Source organism: Ambystoma mexicanum, chromosome 12, assembly GCF_040938575.1.
Source record: "Ambystoma mexicanum isolate Mex_15411 chromosome 12, UKY_AmexF1_1, whole genome shotgun sequence".
In the NCBI taxonomy this organism is placed as follows: domain Eukaryota; kingdom Metazoa; phylum Chordata; class Amphibia; order Caudata; family Ambystomatidae; genus Ambystoma; species Ambystoma mexicanum.
In genome coordinates, this window is record NC_090936.1 from 53,081,977 (window position 1) to 53,107,056 (window position 25,080).

General features: G+C 44.2%; 1 protein-coding gene across 1 annotated transcript in view; it reads right to left on the reverse strand.

The window, feature by feature from the left end:
• CTTNBP2 (cortactin binding protein 2) overlaps positions 1-25,080 on the reverse strand; it is a 592,842-nt gene that overhangs the window by 344,681 nt on the left and 223,081 nt on the right. The window contains exon 3 of the mRNA XM_069627945.1: positions 7,344-7,568. Within this exon, the coding sequence (XP_069484046.1) occupies positions 7,344-7,568 (225 nt within the window). The remainder of the gene's footprint in view (positions 1-7,343; positions 7,569-25,080) is intronic.

A 25,080-nucleotide genomic window follows, 5' to 3' on the forward strand; every position in this document is an offset into this window, starting at 1 on the left:
AGCCAGTGCCTTAGAGCCAAGAGGATAACATCCAGTACAACACAACTTGAAGCAGAATTGGAAAATATGAAAAGCCGATTCAAGAAAAGAGGATTTCCAGAACAAATATTAAACACCGCTATTGAGCGTACAAGAGGACTAGACAGAGAAGATTTACTCAAAGAAAAACCAAAAAAGGAAAACACGAGACTGATTCATACACTGAAGTGCTCGAGCCAAAGTTTCCAAATTAAGAAGATAATACATAAAAATTGGGAATTGATCAAAGCAGATGCAAAATTAAATAAATTATTCCCTGAACCACCAATGTTAATAAGAGAGGAAGAAACTTTAAGGATGGACTCATCAAAGCTGAAAAACCTCAAAAACCAAATCAGAGATTTCTCACCAAACCTAAACAAGGGACTTTTGCCTGTTTAAATTGTCAGCATTGTTCAAACATTCTGAAAGGGAACATGTACGCCACCCAAACAGTGGCAGGAAAATAAATCTGAAGGACTACGCAACATGTGAAAGTAAGCATTTGATCTATGCCTTAAAAAGCCCATGTGGCAAGTACTATGTGGGCAAGACCACAAGAAAAATTAAAGAAAGACTAACAGAACACAAATCCAACATCAGAACATGCAATACTAAATTCCCGGTTTACAGACATTTTTCAGAGAACAGACACAACATCTCACTGTTGAGATGGGTGGTCCTAGAAATTGTAAAGCAGTTACCCAGAGGTGGTGATCTAGCTAAGTGCCTGGCCCAAAAATAACTTTTGTGGATTCATAGATTGGATTCACTGGCACCATTAGGGCTCAATGAGGAATTCTATTTGGGACCATTCCTTTAAAATGGGTAATTAAGAGTGAAATTACGTTTCCATTACACATATAACGTAACATCAAAGTGGTATTGGGTTGTGAATAGTATTTAAGTGTGTTATATTCAAGTGTCCAGGATTAGACTTTTTACTAGATTGTGAGCTCAAAGCAAGACAGTGATATACCATCTCCAGTCTCTATCATGAGTGTTTTTAAATCATTAAGTAGCCTGTGGCTACATACATAATATGTTGCTTCACTGAAGCATTCTTGTTCGAATTTATCAGTTGTCTCATCATCAATGGATAAGATATACAGAATAATTTTTAGGAACAAGGGTTTATCTCCCCCTTAGAGTGCTCTACACTAATTCATTAGTCATTTGGTATGCCCATGAGATTACTCTATATTTTGTACTGGTATATCTCTTATTTTCTGATTGCCAGAGCTTATTTTTTGTTCCTCGCGAACATTCCATAAATATTACTTTTAACCAGTTCATGACTTCATTCTTTAATTGATTGCCAGAGCTTATTTTGTTCCTTGTGAACATTCCATTAATATTACTTGCAGGCAGTTCATAACTTTATTCTTTAATATGTTCTTCTAAAGTTATTTTCTTGCCCAACACGCCACACGGCGCCCTTCGAAGCACCCAATCACTATTGTGATTAATAATAATATTATTGGCATGTTTCTATATCCTATATCTTTCTTGAGGTAGTTCCTGGCTTAACCAAGAGATCGCATTATGTGTATGCGTAATGAAATGCAACATTTCAACTTTCCTGCGACATGGAGGTAAACATTTTTGACCACGGATGAGATCTTGATTACTTGCAAACACCTTAGGGTGTTCAGTACATTGCTTGAGGTTCGGTGCTTTCTTCCGGCATCACGTACTTCTTTTTCTAAACATTTTGCATGCGCGCTGAAACGTCACAATGTTTACATTGTGACGTGCAACGTACGCCTCCATGAACGAACGCCATTCTATGGCATTACGTTAATTTCCCAGTATATAAAGCCTAGCTAACCTGTACATTTCATCCGGGAAGCTACTTGGTGATCCAGCTGAGACCTTGCGCATACGTTTTCTAGTAAGTTCGAGGGGCTGAGCTTATTCCCGACCTTGTACTGCTACCTTGCACCCTTTACTTAACTGCTCTTTGTTAATCACGGGCATTTCGATTATTTCCAGGAGATCCTTGGCGGCCCCTGTGACTTCGCTCATAGTGGCTGTCCAACTTACTGTATTCGCTCAAAATTTCGGAAGACCCTTAGGTTCTGGGGTTACTTGCTCATAGTGATTTGTGGTAAGCAGCTTTGCACTTACCTCTGATGGCTACGCACTGTTATCTTGTCTTTTTTCAATAAAAAAAATCCTTTGTTTTTTTACTTATGTTTTAGGGATTCTTTATCCTTCTTACTTACCTGAGCTTCATGGGTTACTATTAATTACTTCTGTTCAACACAAAACTCCTTTCTGATCCAAAAGAGGATTATTTGGTAAGCAGCCACCATAGTACTGGTTTAAGACATTTCTACCCATGTAGGGTGGAATTAGCACAGAACTAGGGACCATACCCCATTAGTATTATTTGCAAATAGAGATTTTGACTAGCAAATCTCAACAAACTGAAAGTGTTGATGGATTTTGTTCTAAACAATGCAATATGCAGGACAAGTTATTGTTCACTTGATGATAAAAATCATGAATGACATGCGGATATATCAATACACGTGACAAGAGTTATTTTTTATGGTTATTATCATTTATCATACATTTTGGCTTGTTCAAAAAAGACTATGAAGATCAATTAGTCTTGAATTTCATTAACATGAAGATATGAATATGAATAATGTATGTTTGCTTTTTGTAAAGATTGTATGTTAAGTGTCAATGCATACTAATGAGTACTATTGAAATATTAATTTTTCAGAGATTTTCATGAAAAATAATTGTGATTTGCCCCTGAAGTGACTGATCACGAAACGCATTGGGCCTACAATAAAAGCATTAAGTTTTATGACATTTCTTGTGTATCTTAAATCATTGTGATGTGCATTACAATTGATATATGTATATGTATGTTCACACCTAATTTTGATTATATCCAAAGACATGTTAAAATCTTCTTTCTTTTATAAAAAGAGAGCTTTAATTAGCAATTGTATATTTCTTTACAAACTAGGACTCTTTTACTGAGCCACTTTGCTAGAGTGCAGAGGACGGGAGTTCCCATGTACGGGAACTTGTCTGCTTGTCTAATATGTCACAACCCATATGCCAGGGTTGTTTATTATCTCCTCCGCACCTAAAAGCACATCAAAAAATCCCTTACTGATATTTCATACAACATTATCAAAAACTAGATTACATGGAGTGCATTTCGATATTTTCACTTTTTCATCTGTGGAAATTTGCCATTGGACAGGCTCACGGAAGGTGCTTGAAAGAAGGAGCATGCATCTGTCACTTTTTATGGTCAAACAAGCTCACCTGAAGTTGGATGCAAGCCAGCGGTACCTAGAGTCCTATGCGACGCCCGGCTGATCACGCCCAATGAGGCCTAAGCATGTGTATGCTTGTTACGTCATGCAGAAGACATAGGACAGAGAAGTTCGAGCAGTCATGCCCCTTTTTGGGGGGGGGGTGTAAGGCAAACACACCTGAGGGCATTTTGTTTTCCTCTTATGTAAAGGCACACAGATCTGAAACACTATCGTCCTGAGATGTACCCAGATCAATGACCGTGTTGGTGATGGATGCAAAGCTTGCCATCGGTCTGCAGCGTTGAGGAGCCGTTCACACAGGTGACTACCACAACAAAGGTGGTAGTGTCTGAATGGAGGGGTATCATATTGTCAGGACCACCGAGACGCACTCGGCGGGGCAGCTATTATGAAGGGAGCATTTAAGGGGCAACAACCTCATGCAATTTAATCCACATAATGGGTGAGTTTACTTTTCTAGATATGGCACATAGACCTATGGTGCTGCCACTTGCAGATTCTGCAACCAGATAATCAAACAAAGCACTGCTGCATCAGATATTGGGCACTACACAGGATGTCACTGCTGTGCACCTTGAGGGATAATCCTACGCCGCTTTGCGGATCCCTCGGCACCTGCACCACGGCTTCCTGGGGAACGGCAACATTACCCAGCTGCCCCAGTGGAGTCTATCCTCATGGATCAGGCCGGCTCGGTACTGTGCACACGCTGCCATTCGTGGATTGCAGCAAACCCAGAAATCGGAAGGCACTACACTGCAACCGTGGTGCTGCTCACCCTTTGATAGCTTTGTGGTTGAGGGCAGTCGGATAGCAGTCACGTCCAAAGTGAAAACCCTCGGCACCCACGTGGAGGCCAGCCTGAACGCTGGTGCTCATGCCGAAGCGACTGAAAAGAGCACCAATTATCATCTCAAAGTGTTAAAACAGGTCACTCCCATGGTCTCCAAAGGTAACCGGGCTACGTTAGCCAGGGCAGTGATACTTTCGCGCTTGGAGTACTGCAATGCCCTCCTGGGTGGGGCCAATAAAGAAGATATTACGAAATTAAACGCTGCAGTACATATTGTGCACCAGATGAGTCGAAATGAACCGACATCCGCAGCCCGGAAGGAGCTGCATTGGCTGCTTGTGTCTGAGAGGATTCTGTTTATACTGTTGACAGTATGTCACAAATGTATCTTTGGACTTGCACCAGAGTACCTTAAAGAAAGGGTTACAATTTATCCCCGTAACAGGGACCTGGGTTCCGCCAAGGCCCCCTGCCTTAAAGTAGACCGTGTACAAAGAGCCCGGGGAAACGGCTGTGCGTTCCCAGTCCTGGTGGCACGGGCCTGGAATGAGCTGCCAGAGGCTTTCTGTAAGGAGTGGGACCATCTGCTCTTTAGGAAATTGTTGAAGACCACACTGTGCAAGTAAATCATTGCATGACATAGGTTGGCCCGCTATTGCATCCCATTGTATGTGACAGAACCTGGATGCCCTAGTGCTTTGGCGCTATAGAAATATATTAACATAACATAACACCCGTTTCTTTCCAGAGAGGTGTTTGTCTTGCTCTTAAGTTCTTGGCCCAGTGGATTTGTTAGTAATCTTGACCACCACCTCCTTCGGATCAGATTCCGTGGTCTACAGGCTACTAGGTTTCTGACCATCCCTGAATTGTGGGCGGAGTAATTGACCACCCCTGGGACTGGCTTTATGGCATTTCTATCAGTGTGCTTGAGCCTGACACCATTGTGTTGTGGACTACCTTGAAATATAGTATTCTACTGTGGCCTTACATTGGTCCATGGAGATATGAGACTTGGCAAGACTGTCTATCTTCATCTGATTTCGCTAGGTATGCATACTTGTGGATTCAAGGTACACTCCTAACCCTCTTAGACTCCGTGCTCGCGCTGTGCGGGTCAAGTGTCCTCAAACCTTTGCTGCCCATTTGTCCTTGGCAATTCCGCTGGGCTCTGTTCTGGCCTATGCCCACTGGCAAGTACTGTGTAGCTTCACCTGCAACCATATCTCTCTCTAAGAAACCTGAGGTTATGTGGGAGGTGGCAGGCTATGTAAGGAGCCGGGTTTGCAATAGAAGCTGCTAACTAACCTGTGCATTTCATTTTCAGCCAGGGAGCGTGCCTGGTCGTTGCCTGAACCCAGTATCAATCTACTGAGGGGTGCAGCTTGAAAACTCTTGTTTTCTTCTAGGTTACCCATCTCAGAACCAGACACTTGGATGGGGGAAAGACAAGCCTCATCAGGAGTTGGGCAGAGCAGTAAAAATGTGGCGATAATACTATTACTGCCGCATTACCGCTGCGCCCAATCACGAGTTTGGGGCAAACTCAGAGCATAAATCTCCAGCTCTGAGCTGGAGGTGAATGTGCCAACGTTCTGCCCATTTTCGGCGCAATTACCGTGGCACAATTACTGCTGCGGTAATTATGCCGAAAATGCCCCATGGAGTCCTATGGACTAAATCGCTAATAGCGCCGGACCAAGTTGTGGTAACGCTAATTGCATTGGGCAGTATCCTGGCAGATTTACCGCAGGGTCACCACCCAACTCGTGATGAGGCCCAAGATATTGTGCATTTCACCTGCAGAATGGCCCATTAGGTATCAAAGGGAAAAAAAAGAATCGGCAGAGGGTGCCCTAAATTGCCATAAAAAGGTGAGAGGTGTTGTCGTTTTTGCACTTTGCAATGAGCCAAAAGGAGAACATACGACTCGCCATTGGGAAAATGTGGGTGTGAAGCACTGTGGTAGGGCAATCGCTTAGAAGCTTTCATTGGAAAATGGGAGGCAAACATGTGGTCCGCACTTCAAAACGAACTATGCTGCTGGTGAGGGCAGCCTGTCGATAGACAAGAAAGGGTGTGGAGACCAAATTCGGAAGCATTGCAGATACATTTCCAAAGCAACAAAGCAAGACTTAGGGATGACACCATCCGCAGGTTAACAGCAGTAAGGATACGTTAAGGAACTGAACATGGACTGCAGAGCGAGAGAAGATAGGATGACGGGTAAGTCCAAGTTGAGTGAGGTTTGACCACATTGACTAAACAACGAAATTCAGGGACTTTTACATGAAAGAACATTGAAACGAACTACACATTTTAAAGACCAAGTGATCCATAGCTGCAAATCATTTAAGAAAATAGCGATTGAAAGAAAGAACAGAGAGAGTGATGGTGGGCGGGTAGCTGACAGGAGAAACAGCCTGATAACCAGGACGGAGATTCGAAAACTAGGAATGAACATTGAACTATCAACAATTGGCAATTTAGCAGGATTGTTCAATAGGTTCAGCAAGTAGCTTCGGGAAACTCCAGCAAGGTGTGCAGGGTGGTTACAAAAACAGTCATGAAGAGGACACAAAGGGTACTGAGCAGATTAAAGAACAGCAATAGAGTAGATGCATAGAGTTGTACTTGGGTGTCTATCAACAACGGGGAAATGTTCCACAAAGGGGCGCAGAGTCACATCTGATAGAGGACGGGAGCGCACCTCCAGTTAACCATGACGTGGGAGATTTCCAGATTTCCCCTTGGTTGGTACACTTTTATTGTGTAAATGGGTATAGATCAGCCTATTTAGAGTTTTGTGAGAAAGGCAGGAGGATCCTATTGTTGGCACACTGGGAGGATAGCTCGCTCGCCTTGGAAGCAAGACGATGCAGAGCAACACGGGTTCAATCCCCGGGTCCACGCTTAGAAAACCTCTGGGTATTAAGCGTGTTATAAATAACTAATTATAATTTCAGAATGATAAGCAAGGGTAGGCTTTAGGTGGGCTCTGAGATGCTGTGTGAAGTTGAAAGGAGCGGTGTGAGTAGGGACTGCCGAGTATTTTCTCTGGGAACTGGGGACAGTGTGCGGGCGTGGGATGCGAGTGCAGGGAAATAGGTCTTTCACATTTCACCTAGTGATGTCCTAGCAGGGAGGTATGCATTCTATGTGCCAATAGGAAGCATTGGAGCCCACATTATGAACCAATGAAAGTCCAGCAGGTGCTCTACCTTGCGTTGCCTCCTCTCAGCGGCGGCCAGCTGCAAGGACATTCTCTCCTGCATCTTCCTACAGTGCGCCATGACGACCTCCAGGATGGAGACGGGGTTCGTACAGATGGGCCTTCTCTGTTTCTCCACGCCGCCTGCTTCATAGTCTCTCTGTAGAGCCATAAATGGATCTGTAAGGTTGAACTTCCCATATCGCTCCTGGATGAATACTTCTTTCCTTCGGGCCTAGAATACAAAAAAGTCACAAGTATGGAAGTCAGACAAGATTAAAAAAAAAAAAAAACAAGCTATCGTGTTTCCAATGACACATCCCTGCAAATCTAGGCTGTTATACCTTACTCCTGTTGGGTTTATTTGTGCTACTAATGCAACTCAGTTTCTTTAGTTTTTTTAATTGTATTTTTATTATGGGTTTTCGTACAACAGTAACATCAATCCGTGCGAACAAGGCAACAAGTCAACCATCTTGTCTCCTCCCCCCCCACTCCCCCTGATAACGCTATCTATTGAAACAGATAAACGTAAGCCTTCAGTTGTCTTAGATACAAGGGATTACAAAGTCATATGCTACATATATGTCCAGGCTGCCTCCTGAGCCATTCATTCGTACCTGGGATGTAGTCTGGCTGGTTGCAGCCTCCCCATGGGGGGGCTCAGCCCCTTGACCTCAGGGTGCAACTCAGTTTTAACAAATCAAATAGGACGCAAGGTCGTGGTTACGCAGGAATGCTATTCGTGGGTAGCCCAACTCTACTTCCATGGACTAGAATGCTAAGGAGACGTAATATGAACACATCCCAGAAGGAGAAAGAAAGAGAGAAGGGTGCAAGGTGCCCAACACTTGAATGTGTTGGTGCCCGCTGAATGTAGATCTCACTGGGTGGCGTGGGGGATTGGCCCATTATCTGCTCAAGATTAGCAGGCCTGAGCAGGAGAATAGTGACTGCAGAGTCTGTGTGAGTCGCAGCGGGTGGCCAGAGTGACCAAGAGATGGTGTGCCAAAGAGACGGCGAAAGAGTCAGAGAGAGAGAGATAGAAAGGGACAGAGTTATAGAGACAGAAGGAGAGAGGGAGACAGAGTGACCAAGTGAGAGAGAACAAGAGAGTGGTGGCAAAGAGTGCGAGGTAGAGAAAGAGAGAGGCAGAGAAAGTGAGAGGCCGAGAAAGAGAGAGACAGGTGGAGAAAGAGAGAGGCAGGGAGAGAGGCAGAGAAAGAGAGAGAGGGTGAGGAAGAGAAAGTGAGAGGCAGAAAGAGAGAGAGGCAGAGAAAGAAAGAGGCAGAGAAAGAGAGAGTCAGAGAAAGAGAGACAGAGAGAAAGCGAGAGAGAGTTAAGCTTTTGAAAAGCCAGACACAAGTGGTAAATAATAAAGAAATCTACACACAGGTACACACACACACACCGAAATTGAAGGGGGTCTTAATGTAATGACGCAACATTTACAAAATCCCACATTCTAGTTAAAATGGTATAATTACCCCAAAGCACCAATCGAAATCCCACTCATGACGTCATCCATGACATGATGGTTTTACTAATGTGGCATGACAACCCTGCTATGAAAGTAACACACATTCTAACGTTTTTCAGTGTTTTCTTATGACATAGGATGAGAAATTATAATACACTACATTCTGCAATTGTTACGCTGGTGTGGGATATGCAGTAACCTACCGGAACCCGCACAGGAACCAAAGCACACAGCGCGCGCATCCCATGTGCCAGTATATACACCACACAGTTGACTAGAAGCAGTGAATCCGATGCATACCAGTAAGATATGTGATCAGAACACTGCGTGCTACACAATTCTGCACAGAAGAAATTGCCTAGCCCCAACCAGGGCCCAGAAGTAAAGCACTTACTAGAGCCGATTAGATGCATAGCAATTGGCCGTGGGTGCACCCTGTGTTTTGCCCATCGAATTATAGCACACAATGCTAACACAAACTTCACACAGTGCACTGGGAAAGGATGGTGGAGCTTGTTAGCAAGTGCTACAATCCTAGGTGGACCTTGTTTAGTGCATGTGTGTGCTCCACATACTGCATGACTGCACACCATGCACTGTTTTACTACGAAGGTGTACTAAAAAACTTTTGCAGAATTTGGCTGGGGAGACTTGTATTGTGTAGGCCTATGGTATACAGCGCTGAATCATTAAGTCCCATCTAATTCAGCCTTCGATTTTAGACCATGTTAACACCCTGTGCAGTGCACACACTACCTAAAGTCATGCACAACGAACATGCAGCAATGATCCCTGTGTCCAAACATGCAGCAATGATCCCAGTATCCGAACATGCAGCATTATTCATTACGCCCCGCTAGCATACATTAGACATTTCCATTATTCCCCGATTATCATCGATTCATTTTCCTAATGTTCTAGTTCCTAGAGGGGAAGGGAGGCAAGGCTACAGGAAAGGCACATCACAAGATTCTGCAATGCGCAGGGCAGCATACTGTAGCGAGTTCTATATTGGTCCGGTTCAATTTCTCTCCAGTGAACACACATTAATAGATGACTAAATTGGCACAAATGATCAATTTGTGTACCGTTCTAATTAGCAAAGAGTACACAATATTCCTAACATGGCACACTAACAATGCTGGTTTCCATAACTCAGCCGCTTCCACCAATGAGCAATTTAAGCAAAGCCGCAAGCAACAGACATCACCAATCTTATTGATACCCCAAGCACAACAGATACACAATTCTCATACATTCCCAGCAAGGCCGGATAAACAATTTCCATGCATTCCCAGCAAGGCCGGATAAACAATTTCCATACATCCCAGTAAGGCCAGATAAACAATTTCCATGCATTCCCAGTAAGGCCAGATAAACAATTTCCATACATCCCAGTAAGGCCAGATAAACAATTTCCATACATTCCCAGTAAGGCCAGATAAACAATTTCCATACACCCCAGTAAGGCCGGATAAACAATTTACATACACCCCAGTAAGGCCGGATAAACAATTTCCATACATCCCAGTAAGGCCAGATAAACAATTTCCATGCATTCCCAGTAAGGCCAGATACACAATTTCCATACATCCCAGTAAGGCCAGATAAACAATTTCCATACACCCCAGTAAGGCCGGATGAACAATTTCCATACATCCCAGTAAGTCCAGATAAACAATTTCCATACACCCCAGTAAGGCCGGATAAACAATTTCCATACATCCCAGTAAGGCCAGATAAACAATTCCCATGCATTCCTAGTAAGGCCAGATAAACCATTCCCATGCATTCCCAGAAAGGCCAGATAAACAATTTCCATAAATTCCCAGTAAGGCCAGATAAATAATTTCCATAAATTCCCAGCAAGGCCAGATAAACAATTTTTGAAATGCTCCAGAATAGACAAGTTACCAGTCTCTACAATGCGCCATCAAGTACAAAACACCAGTTTCTGTAATCCTTAAATTACCATTTTCCTCCTGGGATCAACTAGCACAGATTATTGGCTTGCATATTGCCCTGGCTAGTGCAATTATGGGCCCAGTAGTAATCATTACCCAATGCTAAAAGGCAACACCACCAGGGCCAATCATTGCTACCTAATTCTTGCCTAGTGATGCCTGAGGCAAGCGTGTTAGGCAAGGCAATATTTTTCACAAGAATAGTGACCCTCCTGCAAAGTGCACTTGCTTACCCCCATCTTGTCCAACATTACAGAACATTAATGTAGCAAACGCCCGAAAGGATATTCACTTTAAAATGAAATAACTGCAGTCAGATTTCAGACCCTTCAGGCTGGAACACGTTAAAACATACTGACATGCTAGAAAAAGCTGTCCAAACATATGACCACTAGGAGCCTGTACAGAATCTTTACATCGGCACAAGAGCAAATTTGCATGGTATTATCACTAGGCTAAAAACTGCCCCAGTGCAAAAGAGATATGCTTTCAATGGGTTTTTTCACCAGGGAAAAGTTTTCCCTAGTGGTACTATCATTCCGTGGTGACAAAATGTGTAGTTTCGTTTGTGTGGTAATACATCCACGCTATATTGAACATAATCGGCAGCGTTTTCTACAGTAACAACCTCACATTAGCGGAATCTAGAATCAACTTAATTACTAGAAGATCCAAACTAGTAATCTAAATCCCCATGTATAAAACAAGTACAAAATAACAAAGGTAAACCAATTAACGTGGAGAACAAAATCCATCATAATTACTATATGAAACTAGGATCTTCAAATCGACAAATTGAATAGCCATGAAAAAAGACCACACTGGTCGAAACACGTGTTGGCTACACTAGGCTACACTAGAACTAACTTGGAAAAGGAAATTTCATATCAAATTTTACCAAAATACAATTGTATAGTTTTATAACACTGGTCATACAGTACAAACATCAGATCTACAGACCTTATTTGTTTAATACACAGCAACAAAAAACAGATAAATCTGTGACTGAAACTAACACATTACTTACCCCTGGTAATGGTCTTTCAGTATCCAGTCATTTTTATTGCGAACAAAACAGATTGGTACATAACAGAGCGGACAATAACAGCGAAAAACACTGAAAAGATTAAATAAATATATAATGGGTAGTTGGGATGGGGAAGGGGTGGCTTTAAAAGGATGGAAAAAGGGGTTTTGGGGGACCCCCCCAATAAAAATAACAAAATCTGTGTTTTTTAATGTTTTGTCCCCTCTGTTATGTACCACTGTTTTTTGTGGTCGGTAAGATCGCATATAAGCGTTCTTTCTATTGTATGTTCCTCCAACGGATTCCTCATCTTAGATATATCCATATGCTGCTTTGCAGTCTTCGAAAATTTGTGACAGCAGAGGGCGCTGTATGGCATTGAGTCGATGCCCCTCAACAGTTAGCATTCTCATGTGCGGATGGGATGTTGATGATAGTATAAATAGCATGAACTGCTTTGCCTAAAGTTCCTAGTTTTTCCTCTTTCTGCACAGTCGACTTGAGGATTAAATAACATGCATGGACATTGAAAGAGAGAAGTATATTAAAAAAATGCACCCACACTCTGACGGGTTTGCTGGGAGGGCAATGAGGAATCTGCGGGAGGAACATCCAGTAGAAAGAACATCACCAGGGGTAATTTGTACTTTTAGTGGATTGTGTCCTCCCGCGGATTCCTTATCTTAAGATAGCCTCCTTTAGCAGTTTTGTAAATGGAGGTGGAGAAGTTGGTTTTGTATCATTTTTCAGATTGATCGATTGATATTGTGCAGAACCCTGCTTCCAAATCGAGTGTCCTGGCCCGACAGAGCGTCCAATCAGTAACGCTTCGAGAAAGTGTTGAGTGAAGACCAAGTTGCAGCATTGCAAATGTCCTGCACTGGAAGACCTCTTTTTAGAGCCAAAGTAGTTGCCACTAATTTGGTAGAATGGGCTCCTCGGTTTTCTGGGACATCTGTTTCCACAATGGAGTAGTACTCCGAAATGCATAGGATGGTCCAATGCAATCAACTTTGTTTGGTTAAGGTTTGGCCTAGTCTATGGCAGTATAACCAATAAATAGTTGGTCATTTTGCCTGACGTTTGCCATCCTAGGAATGTAGGAGCCGAGAGCCCTTTTCGGTTCAAGCCTTTTTGAATCCTTTTTTCATCCTTAGAAATGTGAGGAGGTGAATACAACGCTGGCAACATAATTTTCTGTGTTAGATGAGATTCAGACAAAACCTTGGGACGGAAGGAGGGACAAACCCTCAAAACGATTTTCTTCTTGGGGAATATAGTAAATGGTAGTTTGCATGACAAAGCATGTAACTCACTCACTCATTGAGCAGAAGTGATGGCTAATAAACATATTTTTTCAGGGTTAATAACCCGAGAGGACAAGAATGGAGACGTTCGAAAGGAGATCCCATTAAAAAAGTTAGTACCAGGTCTCAAATCCCAGGATGGAACCAGAAAAGGGACTGGTGGGAAAGTATTTGTCAGTCCTTTAAGGAACTGAAAGCCAATCAGCATCTTAAAGTAAGAGCCTTGTTCTGGCATGTGTTTAAAAATGGATAACAACGACAGGTTTCCCTTGATGGTAGCCACCTGCAGCCTCTGGTGCACTAGGTGTAGCAACAAAGAAAGCACTACAGGTGTACGGCAAGAGAAAGGATCTATATCTTTAGCTCTGGACCAGCTGAAAAATGTGTTCCAACGGCAGCAGTATATATAGTGCTTTTGTTGGTGGTCTTCTGGCCGAAAGCAACACCTCCATCACATCTTCTTAGAGGTCCCAATATTTATATCTTAATCTCGCAGAAACCAGGCCTGAAGGTTCAGAGTTCTGATTCCTGGGTGAAGAAGACAGCCTCCCTCTTGTGAGAGTAGATCCACTCTCGGGGGAAGATGGAATGGAGAGAAGATGTACATGTCTAGAATGTCCAGCTACCATGTCCTCCTGGCCCAATCTGGAGCAATCAGGATCATGGACTTCCTGAACTTCCTCAACCTCCTGATGACATGAGTAATGCCAGAGATGCATGGGAACGCGTATAGGAGTGGAAATTCCCAGTCCACTACAACCACGTCCCCCAGAGCTCCTTTCTGAGTAAATTCCCTGGAGCAGAACAGGTCGCACCTCCTGTTGATACTGGAAATTAACAGATCTACTTGAGGGGTTCTACAAAGGGTAAAGATCTCTAGAAGGACTTTGTGTGCCAAATCCCATTCATGGGAGAGTGTGCTCTTCCTGCTCGAGCATCCACCATCGTATTCTCTTCTCCGGCTAGGTGACGAGCCGACAGAGAGATCCTGTTTTGTAGCATCCAAAACCAGAGCTGTATTGCCTCCCTGCACAGTGGTTGTGAATCTAACACCCCCTCTTTTGTTGAGGAAATGCATGGCCAATGTGTTGTCATTATTAGGATGCATTTCCCCTGGATAGAAGGCAAAAAGGCCATCAGCGCCAGTTCGATCGCCTTCAGCTCTAACAGGTTTATGTGTAGTCTTGATTCAGATGGGGATTAAAGACTGCTCATCATCAAATCGCTCATGTGAGGGAATCATCTGTGACAACAGCTATCTCTGGCCAGGATTGGCAAAAAGGTTCACCTATCATCCGATTCTCCTCGCAGGCCCCCCACAGGAGATCCTGTGCGAAGTTTCTCGGGACCTGACGGAGGTCTTTCATCTTGCCTGAGAATTGTGATCATTATGATCCGAGGGCCCACTTGAGGGCTTCTGGCACCATGAAAATGCAGGATGCCATGAGGCCAAGCAACAGTAGATGTTGGGTGCTCTGAAATCTCGTTACAAGATATGCAAAATATGCAAGATATGATGAGCCCTCAACTCGACTGGCAAAACCTTCCCCCAGGAAGAGTCCGGGACCACTACAATGGATTTCAACTTTTCAGAGGTGTCACCTGGGACTTCTTGAAATTGAGGGAGAAGCCCAGTTTGTGGAGATAGTGGCAAATGCTGTTGAGGTGTTCCAGGGCCTTTGCGGGAGAACTAGCTCTTATCAGCCAATTTGTTTAGGTGGAGAAAGATGTGAATCCCTCCCCTTCTTATATCCACCACCACCATCAACTTGGTGAAGACCTTTGGGGCGGAGGAGGGCCTGAAAGGCAGAACTCAAAACTGATAGTGAGAACTTCCAGTGGTGAACCCCAGGTACTTTGTGTGCTTGGGGTGTATAGCACATGAAAGTAAGCATCCTGAGGATCGAGTGACACCATGCAATCCGGGAGCTGAAGCACCAGAAGGATCTGAGAAAGAGTGACCATCTAAATCTGTACTTCCTGAGGAAGTTGTTCAAGCATCTCAGGTCTAAGATGGGTCACAGTCATGTGTCTTTCTTGGGAACCAGAAAATCGTGGATTACCAATCCTGGTATTGTTCCACTACAGGTACCCTTTCCAGAATACCTTTCTCCAACAGGGAAAGAATCTCCTGCAGAAGGAGTGGATCCAGTTCCTGAAGAAACTGCTTGTTCGGGGGACAATCTGGGGGCCTTAGTAGAAATGGGAGACCGAACCCTGGGTCCCTGGCTGTACAGTCCATGCATCTGAAGTAACAAAATGCCATTCTTACAGATGCTGGGTCAACCTGACTCCCACCGGGGTCCTGTGAACAAAGTGCTCAGAGAGGGCTTGGGGCTGGGATTGTGGCAGAAGGCAGTGAGGTGTGGCTGCCTGAGAAGTCTTTTTTCATGGCTTTTGGGGGCACATGAAAACCTCCTTTGTCCTCTCTGAGTAGCTTGAACTCATCCCCTTTGGCTAAAAGAGGAGCAGTAGTGAAAAGTACGACCACTCAAAGCCTGCGTAGGCGAGTGTTGTTGGTGCGGCTGACGAATGGTTGCCCCTAAAGATTTAGCAGCAGCCTTAGAAGCTTGCAGCTTTTCTAGGCTGTCGTCAACCTTTGGTCCAAAAAGGTTCGACCCTTCGAAAGGCATTTCCTGTACCCTTGATTGAACGCTGGGGGCTAACTCAGACTTGCGTAACCACTTAAAATCTACTGACCCACCGCACTCGAGCCCATACACCGGACAAAGCAGTCTGATGCATCAAGGCCTGACTGAAGGGACTGGCAAGAAGCTTCCTTACCATCATTAATGAGGTTGTTGAAGCCATCTCTCATTCTTCTTCGGGAATGTTTTCTGCCACCTGGGAAATGACATTCCATAATGCATAAGTGTATTTCGCCAGCTCACAAGATGCATTGATGGCTTTCAGTCCAATGCTTCCAGCAGAAAATACCCTCTTAGCCAGTGTGTCTTATCTCTTATCGTCCCTATCCAGGGGGATGGTTGGATAAGCTGAGGTGGAAGTAGCCGCCCGCAACAACAAACTCTCTGGTGCAGGGTACCTGGAGAGGAAATCAACAGAGGGTGGTCTGTACTTCTTCACCAGTCCCTTGTTTACTGCAGGAGCGGTGTCTGGGTTTTGCCAGTTTCCCATGAGGTTTTTTAGTGCCGTATGAAAGGGCAGCAAGGCTCCTTACGAGGGCCCTATCCAAAATATCTGTTAGGTCATCCTGGGTAATGTCCTTAGCAGGACGTCCCCACCGCAAATACTCAATCACCCTATTCATGAACATTCTATAAGCCGCATTTTGGTGAGAGTGTTTGTATGGTGTGTCAAAATCAACCTGAGGAGAGGTATCCAGACCACTGGCTTCCTTCAGACAAGTGGCTAGGTCTTCAAGCTGGCATTGGTCTGAGACCAACTCTCCTGGAACACTGGGAGTTCCAAAACTTTCATACCCAAAGGGTATGGCATCATCTTCCTCATTGTCTTCTTCAAAGATGGAACCAAAGGGTCTTAAGAAATCCGTTTTCGATTTGGGTTTAAGACTTGAAGTTGGATGCAAGTGCCTGCGACTTCGAATCCTTCTAGCAGGAAGTAACAGAAGCTTTTTGCTTCTACTAAGTCTCTGTGGTTGATGCTGTCATCCTTGAGGTCCTTAGACTCAGGGTTTTGGGCACGCGGGTCAAAGCCTTGCTGGATTCCATGCCACAATGGAAGACCTTTTGCCTCTTTCGAAGGACCAGGATCATCTTTTCTCTGAACTTTTCCTATTTGGCCTCGAGTCAAACCATTCCGAGATTGTGCTGTCCATGGGAAAAAAGGGAACTGAGGCAACGGGCGCAGTGCTATTTATACTATCACCAACATCACGTCCGGACATGGGAACGGTAACCATTGAGGGACATTGACTTCATGCCGCCCAGCACCCGCTGCTGTCGAACCATTTCCAAGACAGGATATGGATATATCCAAGATAAGGAATCCGTGGAAGGACTCCATCCTTTCAAAATATGCTTTTTTACAAATGTATTGGATTCTCTTTGACTATCAACATTTGTATTGAACTAAGCCAAATTAGCTCTACATAATCATTCGGAAACACCACGAATTGCGTGTTATATATGCCAGAATTGCCCTTTAACAAATTGTGTTGCAGTAGTGAACAAAATATGGTAAGATTGCCATCGAAAAATATTTTTCCTGCACCCCTCCCCTGCGCACCAACCCCTCCCAGCACACATACAATACTCAAGCACACCATTCCCCACACTTAGCTTTCTTTCCCACACAGTCCCAGTTCTTCAGTCAACTACCGGAAATGTTCCTGAAGTCCTGAATCCTGCGCAGCAAGGGAAGCAGGGATCGAAGATAATAGACCGTGATTCCTGAGGCCCACCTCTGCACGGACGACAGACACCCTTCATGCCATACTATGGGCTGTGCTCCACTGCTCTTCCTAGGAGGGCTTACAGTTGCTCTGTCCCATAGACAGTATGGGATTACTCCATAACGCAGAGAGCTCCTGAAATGGAGCACTGTGCATGACAGAATAACTGGCAGCCTGTGGAGAATCCAACATGCAGCGATCCACATTGCCTACACTGCTCAAGGGCATTCCAACTGCAGATGGGTGCTGTATAAATACAAAAGAAACAGCACTGTCATAGTGTTTCCACACCTGCCTCAGAACCTCCACCTGACCGGCCTTTTCTCTCCCTCACAACTGTATTTGATGTGAAGAATTTTTAGAGAAGACAGTTTAACATTATTTTATGCTTTAAGGGTAATTTATTTGATAGAACTTGTAAGACCTTTTATCAAAACTGACATTTAAAATTGCTTAATTGTATTCCTCTATAAATTAAACTGCTGCAGTCTCGTGTTTACACATTTATTTTGGACAGCTCCTGCAGCAATGGAAAGAGGTCTACAAGCATGTCTTTCACAAAAAGACGCCATAAAAGTCTGAGGAACATTTATCCTGGCTACTGTAAGGATGCAGACGAAGAACTCTAACACAAAGGTAGCATGTTTGTAGCTAAACACTTTTATTAAACAATAAAGCAAGATAAAACCTAGCTTTTCCCTGCCTCAACTAAAGATCTAAGCTGACTGTCAGGATGTCAGAGTAAAAGTGTCCACCGTAATGTGTCAAGAAAACCCTACTTATGTCCATTACATTATAAAACAAAGAATAATGCAGTACTATTCTGGTGCCTGGAGAATGACTCCCTCCTCCAGGGTTATTGTCAAATTTCCAGACAATATTTCCTTTGTGGGCAAAGAGAATGCCTCCCTTCACCTGACGTATAGTCTCAAATAGTCCGGGGGACTGACTCCCTTCCCCATGCCACAAAGTTCTAAACAATACTTTCCCGGTGGGCGAAGAGAATGCCTCCCTTCTCCTGGCATTCAGTCTCAGTCTCAATTAGCCCAGAGGAATGACTCCCTTCCACACGGCTGTTGGACCTTCCTCCCGGGCATAGTTACAAGGAGAACAACTCCCTTCTCCTGGTAATCATAAAACAGTCTCTTAAAACCAGAGGGAATGACTCCCTTCCCCCGGTCTTCTCTTCACTAGGTTTCACACATACAAAACCTGGTTCTGAGTGTTCTGAGGGTCCACGACCCCGGCTTCTCTTCTTCTTTGATTGGGCCCACTTGGTTCACTTTCCAGCCAAGTACTGCCAGGAGGAAGATGACTCGTATCACTCTCTTGGTTTGGGTTCTCGACCCTGGTTTCTCTCTTAGAGGGTTTATCTATGCCACTGTTGTGAGGGACTCTCCATCTGAAATTCTCTTTTATGGTACTTGGTGTCCCCGACCCTTCCCAAGTGGCCAACAGGCTTTGTTTCACTCTTGAACTTAGGAGTAGGTTGTTTGTAAGCTTTCTGCACCTGCTGTGCCACCCAGGCATTATGGATGCAAAAGGGCCAAGGGACAAATACGTGCGTCCTCTGGGAAAGCCACTGTGCGTCCTCTTTGGGTCTCTTGTGCCACCCTTTACCTTGTTGAGGGCTTTCGACACGTTGCTGAGCCTTCTGGGATGGCAAACATTCCTTTCGGCTTCTCGGACGTCTTGCCTTCCCCCCAGATGTGCGACGGAGGTCCCGGCTGCCTTCTGCTTGCTTTCCTTCCTCCTCTTCTCGATGCTGCTGGGCACCCATCATCAAACGCGGCGGACTAGAAGCATCCTTGGAGTTCTTGCTCTCTGGATCAGCAACGCAGGTTTGTATCTCCCACATTCGGTGTGCAGCACACCTGCTGTGCTCTGCGGCTGCCCGAGACAGTGCTTAGTCCATTGTCAATTTGTATACAATGTGGCCAGAATTGTCCGAGCCCATTGTATAAGTCCTTAGTCTCTTTCACATGATTCATCTTCATTGCTCCGTGGATCAAACTCATCTCAGTACTTGGATTACCTATGTTCTTCTTCATATCAGTACTTTCCAGAGCCTTGAAGTAGTCTAGCTTAGCCTTATAACAGTACATAGGTCAACTGTCTACAAAGAGGTTAGCAGAAGAAGGAGAGCCTATAGTACGTGCGGGTGTGGCGTTCTCATAAGGACTGCATCCTAGATGGTTGTCGTCCTCCTGAGGGGGGTGGGAGGGGAGTCCCTCCCAATGAGATCCGCCCGCATTATATCCCCCCCATGGGGACTATTGCATAGTGTCCTGATCACCCTGGCCTCATGGGAAAAGGGCTCCCCCTCATGGAGAAGTGGCGCCAATCAGTGATCAGTATCAACTTTATTTTCTTAGTGGCACTACTAGAGGAAATGAAGGATTGCTGGTCTGAACTGAGGTCAATAACAATATAGTGTTACTTGGAGACACCATGCCACTTATTATTTCACTGTGTGTTCATAGAAAAGTCACCTACTGACAACTTGACACGAAGCACGAATGCAGATGCAACAATTACTGCTTGTTAATGGTGAGGGAGGAGAGGGGCATCAAGACTTCCATGTGGGTGTGCGCCTCTTGAGCCACGATAGCTACCCAACCTCAACAATTACATTAAATGGCAATTGCAAACACCCTATAGATTTTCTAATTTAGAAATAACCCTGGAATTGAATTTAAGATTGCAGTCGCACTCTGAAGATTCACAAAACAGTATAAAGAACGTAAGTAGTGACTGGGGGACGGGGGCGTGAATAGTGTTGACGGGGCCGGGGTTGATTATAACGACTTCACGCCTCTGCAACTATATCTTTGACCGTAGCAATCTATCTTATGTCAGACATTTCTTTCCAGTATCAATATGTCTTGGATTACAGCGGCTACAATAACTTACATTTTGCAATTGGATCCTTGGTGGAAAAACCGAAGCGCCATTGTCTTTTAATAGGCGAAAATAGTAGTTTACCTGAGGCTTAATGGGAAAGGATTTTGGGAGTCAAAAACATGCTGATGGTAGCAATCTGGATGTACCCCACTATTGAGTGAAGCTATGCAGTCTCCTAGTACTGAAACTGCTCCAGGCTTAGAGCCGGTCGCGGCTGCTGAGAAACATCATTTGTGAGTATGCTCAGTAGCACTTGATGTCCTCTTTCTATTTTTATCAAGGGGTATCGTCTCTAAAGGCCGGCGGAGGAGGATACTGCGATGCATTCGTTTGCTGGCTGCGTGCAGTTCCTCATTCCCCGGCGAGGTCACTGCTTTTGGAGCCGCTCCTACAATGTTTGGAATTGTGTGCCTATGGCTGCTTCTATTTAGAGCCAACGGCAGGGACTATCAGTAGTGGAGGGTGTTGTGGTTCAGTTTTAAGTAGAGCATACAATCAGCCTGTTGAGTCTGTTCTCTAAAATTGTCAGTAGTAAAGGACGTTTATGATTAAATGGTTAGGCTTATTTGTCAGCCTGCAGACCTTTAGATGACATGCAACTAAAACTGATTAAAAAAACTAATAATGTGCACTTTTGTCTTTTCTTCATTTTTTGTCAATTGTAAATCGAGTGTAACATTTTTAACTACTCATTTACAATAATGACTTTTGATGATTAGCGATTACCTATTCCTGCCTGTAGCTAAATGGAGCAACACGATGAAAGGGGGGCGGGGGGGGGAGGGAAAGCACACAGAGTCACATGGACTTCAGTAATAAAATGGAGTGAGGTCTTCAGATTTGCCCTTCATACTGTTTTACCAAGTTCATGGTGCCTTAATGCTTCAATGACTATAGGGCTTTCACAATCTACTAACCCCCTCCCATTGGCGGGGAGAGTTTTTGAAGGGCCAGTGCCATTTGCCTGCCACTCAAAGTTGCTGGCGAGTGTAAGAATGTTTGAAACTTTTATTTGACATTTACTAAAAACAAAATTTTGTAGTAAAACCTATGGTGACATGTACCATTTCACAAAAAGCTCTGGTAAATATTTTATTACCCATCACCATTCAGCGAGTGCATTTTGCTTAAATCGAGATTATAAACTAAGGAACTCAAATTGCAGGTCTAGTTGGATTTTTAAGAATTTGCAAGACCTGAAGTAGTCAAATTACTAACACAAACTGATCATGTGATAATGTGTTATCTACTAAAAATATGTATTTTCAATAGATACTTTGGTTTTTAGTCCATTTTATGTGAATGTAATATGAAAAATAATGTATTCAATTCCGGTAGAAGTTCTGTCCTTAACAATTTGAAAAGTGCTTTAAAGGATAAATCCCCTCTTAAATTCACAGATTAAATGTATCTCTCACCTGTAGCAGCACTCCAAAGCATATTCTAACAAATAACAAGCAATGGCAGAGTCAATATGCCCAAATTCATAAAGTACATTTTGTGTGTTCTACATGGTAGGCTTTAGAAACAATAAAATGGTGGCAACGGTCAAATGCACCACAACAGTGAAATATACATCAATGTACCAAGCATCTTGGCTATGTACCGCCGGGGCAGGAGAAATCACTTGTTTGTGGTTTTTGTGTTGGATGCGTGAAAATGTCAGTCAATTCAGAGGTCCAACATCTATTATGCCCAGATTGGCTGTAATGACAAACCATTTCAACCAATCAGACCAGGTGAGGATTATGGGCTTACAAATTCCCTAAAGCTAAATTATCCTATGCCTAACAAGAATTCCCCATTGCTTGTGGGCGGTCGTCAAGCTTTTTCTCCTCCTATGTGCGGTTCTTCCTATGGTAAGAAATTATAAAAAGTGGCCCAACCCTAGCAAGGGTTCTCCATTTCATGACTGCAGGGAATCTACATCCCCTTTAATGTTATGTGGTTCAGAAGGAAATTGTGAAAAACAGCAACAGATGCAATGAACTTAACACAGCTAACAAGGTCTGCCTTTCTGATAGTTGCCATCAGTGGAGATAAATTGGGCAAGATTCTATAATCATATTGAAATTCATCAAATGTTTCCGAATCAGCTCCTAAAAACAGAGCCCTAATCCGAACCAACACGTTTATCGCCAAGACTACACCTGACGTTAGCTTATTGGAGACCATTTAAGTGAATGGATGTAGAAAACATGAACCTGGTGAGTCTTGAGATTGGTTTGGTCTTACCTCTGCAAGAGGAGCAAGTGCCGCAGAACCCCTCTTTGCTAACGATCACTACACACACTGGGCCTCATTCCGAGTCGGGCGGTAAGGGTTAACGGTCACCGGTAACGAGACCGGTGCCGTTAAACCCTTACCGCCCTATTCCGAGTTCCCTTTGCGGGTTGGAACTTAACACCTGCTTTTTGCAGGCATTAAAAAAACAACCCGCAAAGGGACCTTGGAGCTAATTACGGCACCGTAATTTACGGTGCCGTAATTAGCACCTTCCCCATTCCCATTGAGCCCTATGGGGCAAAAATGGGAATGGGGAAGGGCCCATGGTGAATGGGGAATTACCGACCCCGCCAACCTTGGAATGGGGCGGTAATTCCGCCATTCACCATGGCGGAGTCGGAATGATAACAGCGTCAACCAAGGCGCTTATAGCGCCTTGGTTAACGCCAGGGTAGGAATGAGGCCCACTATCTTTGTGACGACACCGGCTTCTTATATCCTCTGCACCCTGCTAAAGACTGTCGGTTAAGTCAAGTCTTGTTTCGTTGGGAAAGCTGCCTGTCTTCTCAATACCTCATAAAACCCCTTTGGAAAAGGGATATGTATTGATGCACGTTGGTAGAGCATTATAGCAGAGTTGGACGCCCGAGTACAGCTTCCAAGTGTTTATCACATACCATGTTGAAGAGACATGACATAAAGGCTTTTTCAGTCCCACCATAGTTTTGATTGTGATAATCTTGTAGGTTAGGGAACAGCCGGAAGTATGAGGGTTTGTTCTATTTGGGACGTTTAGTTGAGACATTGTATACTATATACACCGTCAATAGAAATTGTCTTGATATTAACTCTCTAGGACTGGAGCGAAGTCAACTGTGCTAGTATATAGTACTAACGTGTGTTCTTCTACAGCACTCGAGGACGGATGCCTCCTCCTTTTAATTCTTATTGCCTAATTTGAACACACTCTGTCTATCTTGGAAGTATGATGGTCTGTGTCATAGGAGCCAAGGCTGCAAAATGTAATCTTTCCAGAGGCGAGAACTGAACTTGTGAGTTTATCCGCCCAGAACGTGCAACCACACAGACAAGAACATTTTCTACTGCCCCCATGTGCTCCTATACACGATGATTTGAGCCAAGATCGTTTTCATCCACCCTCTTTCGCTGAATATGTTGCGTAAATTAAACTGGTACTAATTTCCCACAGAGTGAACAGCCCACAGAAGGATACAACTCCATGAACAGCGTAGGGCACTCTGTTATATATGACCGACTGGGCATTTGAAGTAAGGGAGAATTCTACGCCACACACAATACTGCATGCAACAGTACCCTGCAGTGATGTGCACTGGAAAAGGAGATTGCGCTCATGACGTCCAACTCTGGAGTGCTGCATCACTCCCCACTCTGAAAACAAATCTTATTCTGCTAAGAGTCTGTTCTGGCCAAATTGTATTTTCATACTCCAGAGACAAGCCAAAAGCAGCTCCCACCACCAGCTGCCAATACTGCCAACAGTCCTCTTTCCATCTCTCACAACAACAAATTATTCTGTAGAGGTGCAACCACCCAGTTCTGGACCAGCCCCTCCACCTCCCCTCCCCCCGTGTGGTTCCAGACAATACCGGACAATGTCACCTTCCGCGGAGCATTAAAGACCCCTCTCTTTCATCACCAAACACTCAATCTCCTATTCTTCATGTCTCACTCGGTGGCAAGCGATGTAGTTAACTGTGCGCTATCAAAGTGTTGTAATGATAATATTAAAGATAACAATGAGATGCTTCTATTGCTGAAGACATAAGAAGCCTGGAAGGTCACCATAGTAACTAAGGATGTAGCGCAAATATCCCAAATGAATATGACGCGCAGAGATCTAGCAGGCGTTTAATAGAAAAAATAATTGTCTAGTTCCACATTCTTTAATAACTGAGAAACAGGGTCCAAAAATCATGTTCAATCTAGATGCTTTGCATTGAGTCTCCTCAGATGAGCGTCAACACATCAACCCCCGCATACCTGCTCATTCCACTTACACATTTCACATCCGTCGTTAGTAAAATCTGTCATCAATCTCCTTAGGGTCAGCTTGGTTGAGGGCACTATGCATAGTGCTGCCACAGTGTATTTTGCTCATTAGCAGCATATGGATCGTTTGCTTGGATATATACGTTTTGGCCTTGGCACAATTTTGGTTGCGTGCCGAATTGAACATAGCCAATTATGCCACGACCAAAACCGCCCTATTTAAAACCCCCAGCCACTCCCACAGACGCCCCATCCAACCTCCTACTTACCTTTTTGCCGTCTTGACATGTTCTGACCCTGCAGCGTCGGATCCATCCCTCCTACGCAGGTCGGATCCCACGCCACAGGGTCCGTTTTTCTTTTTTTGTCCTCCTTTTGTTGTCCACCGCCTCCAGACCCCCACTGCCCCCAAAGGCAATCAATACCAAACATG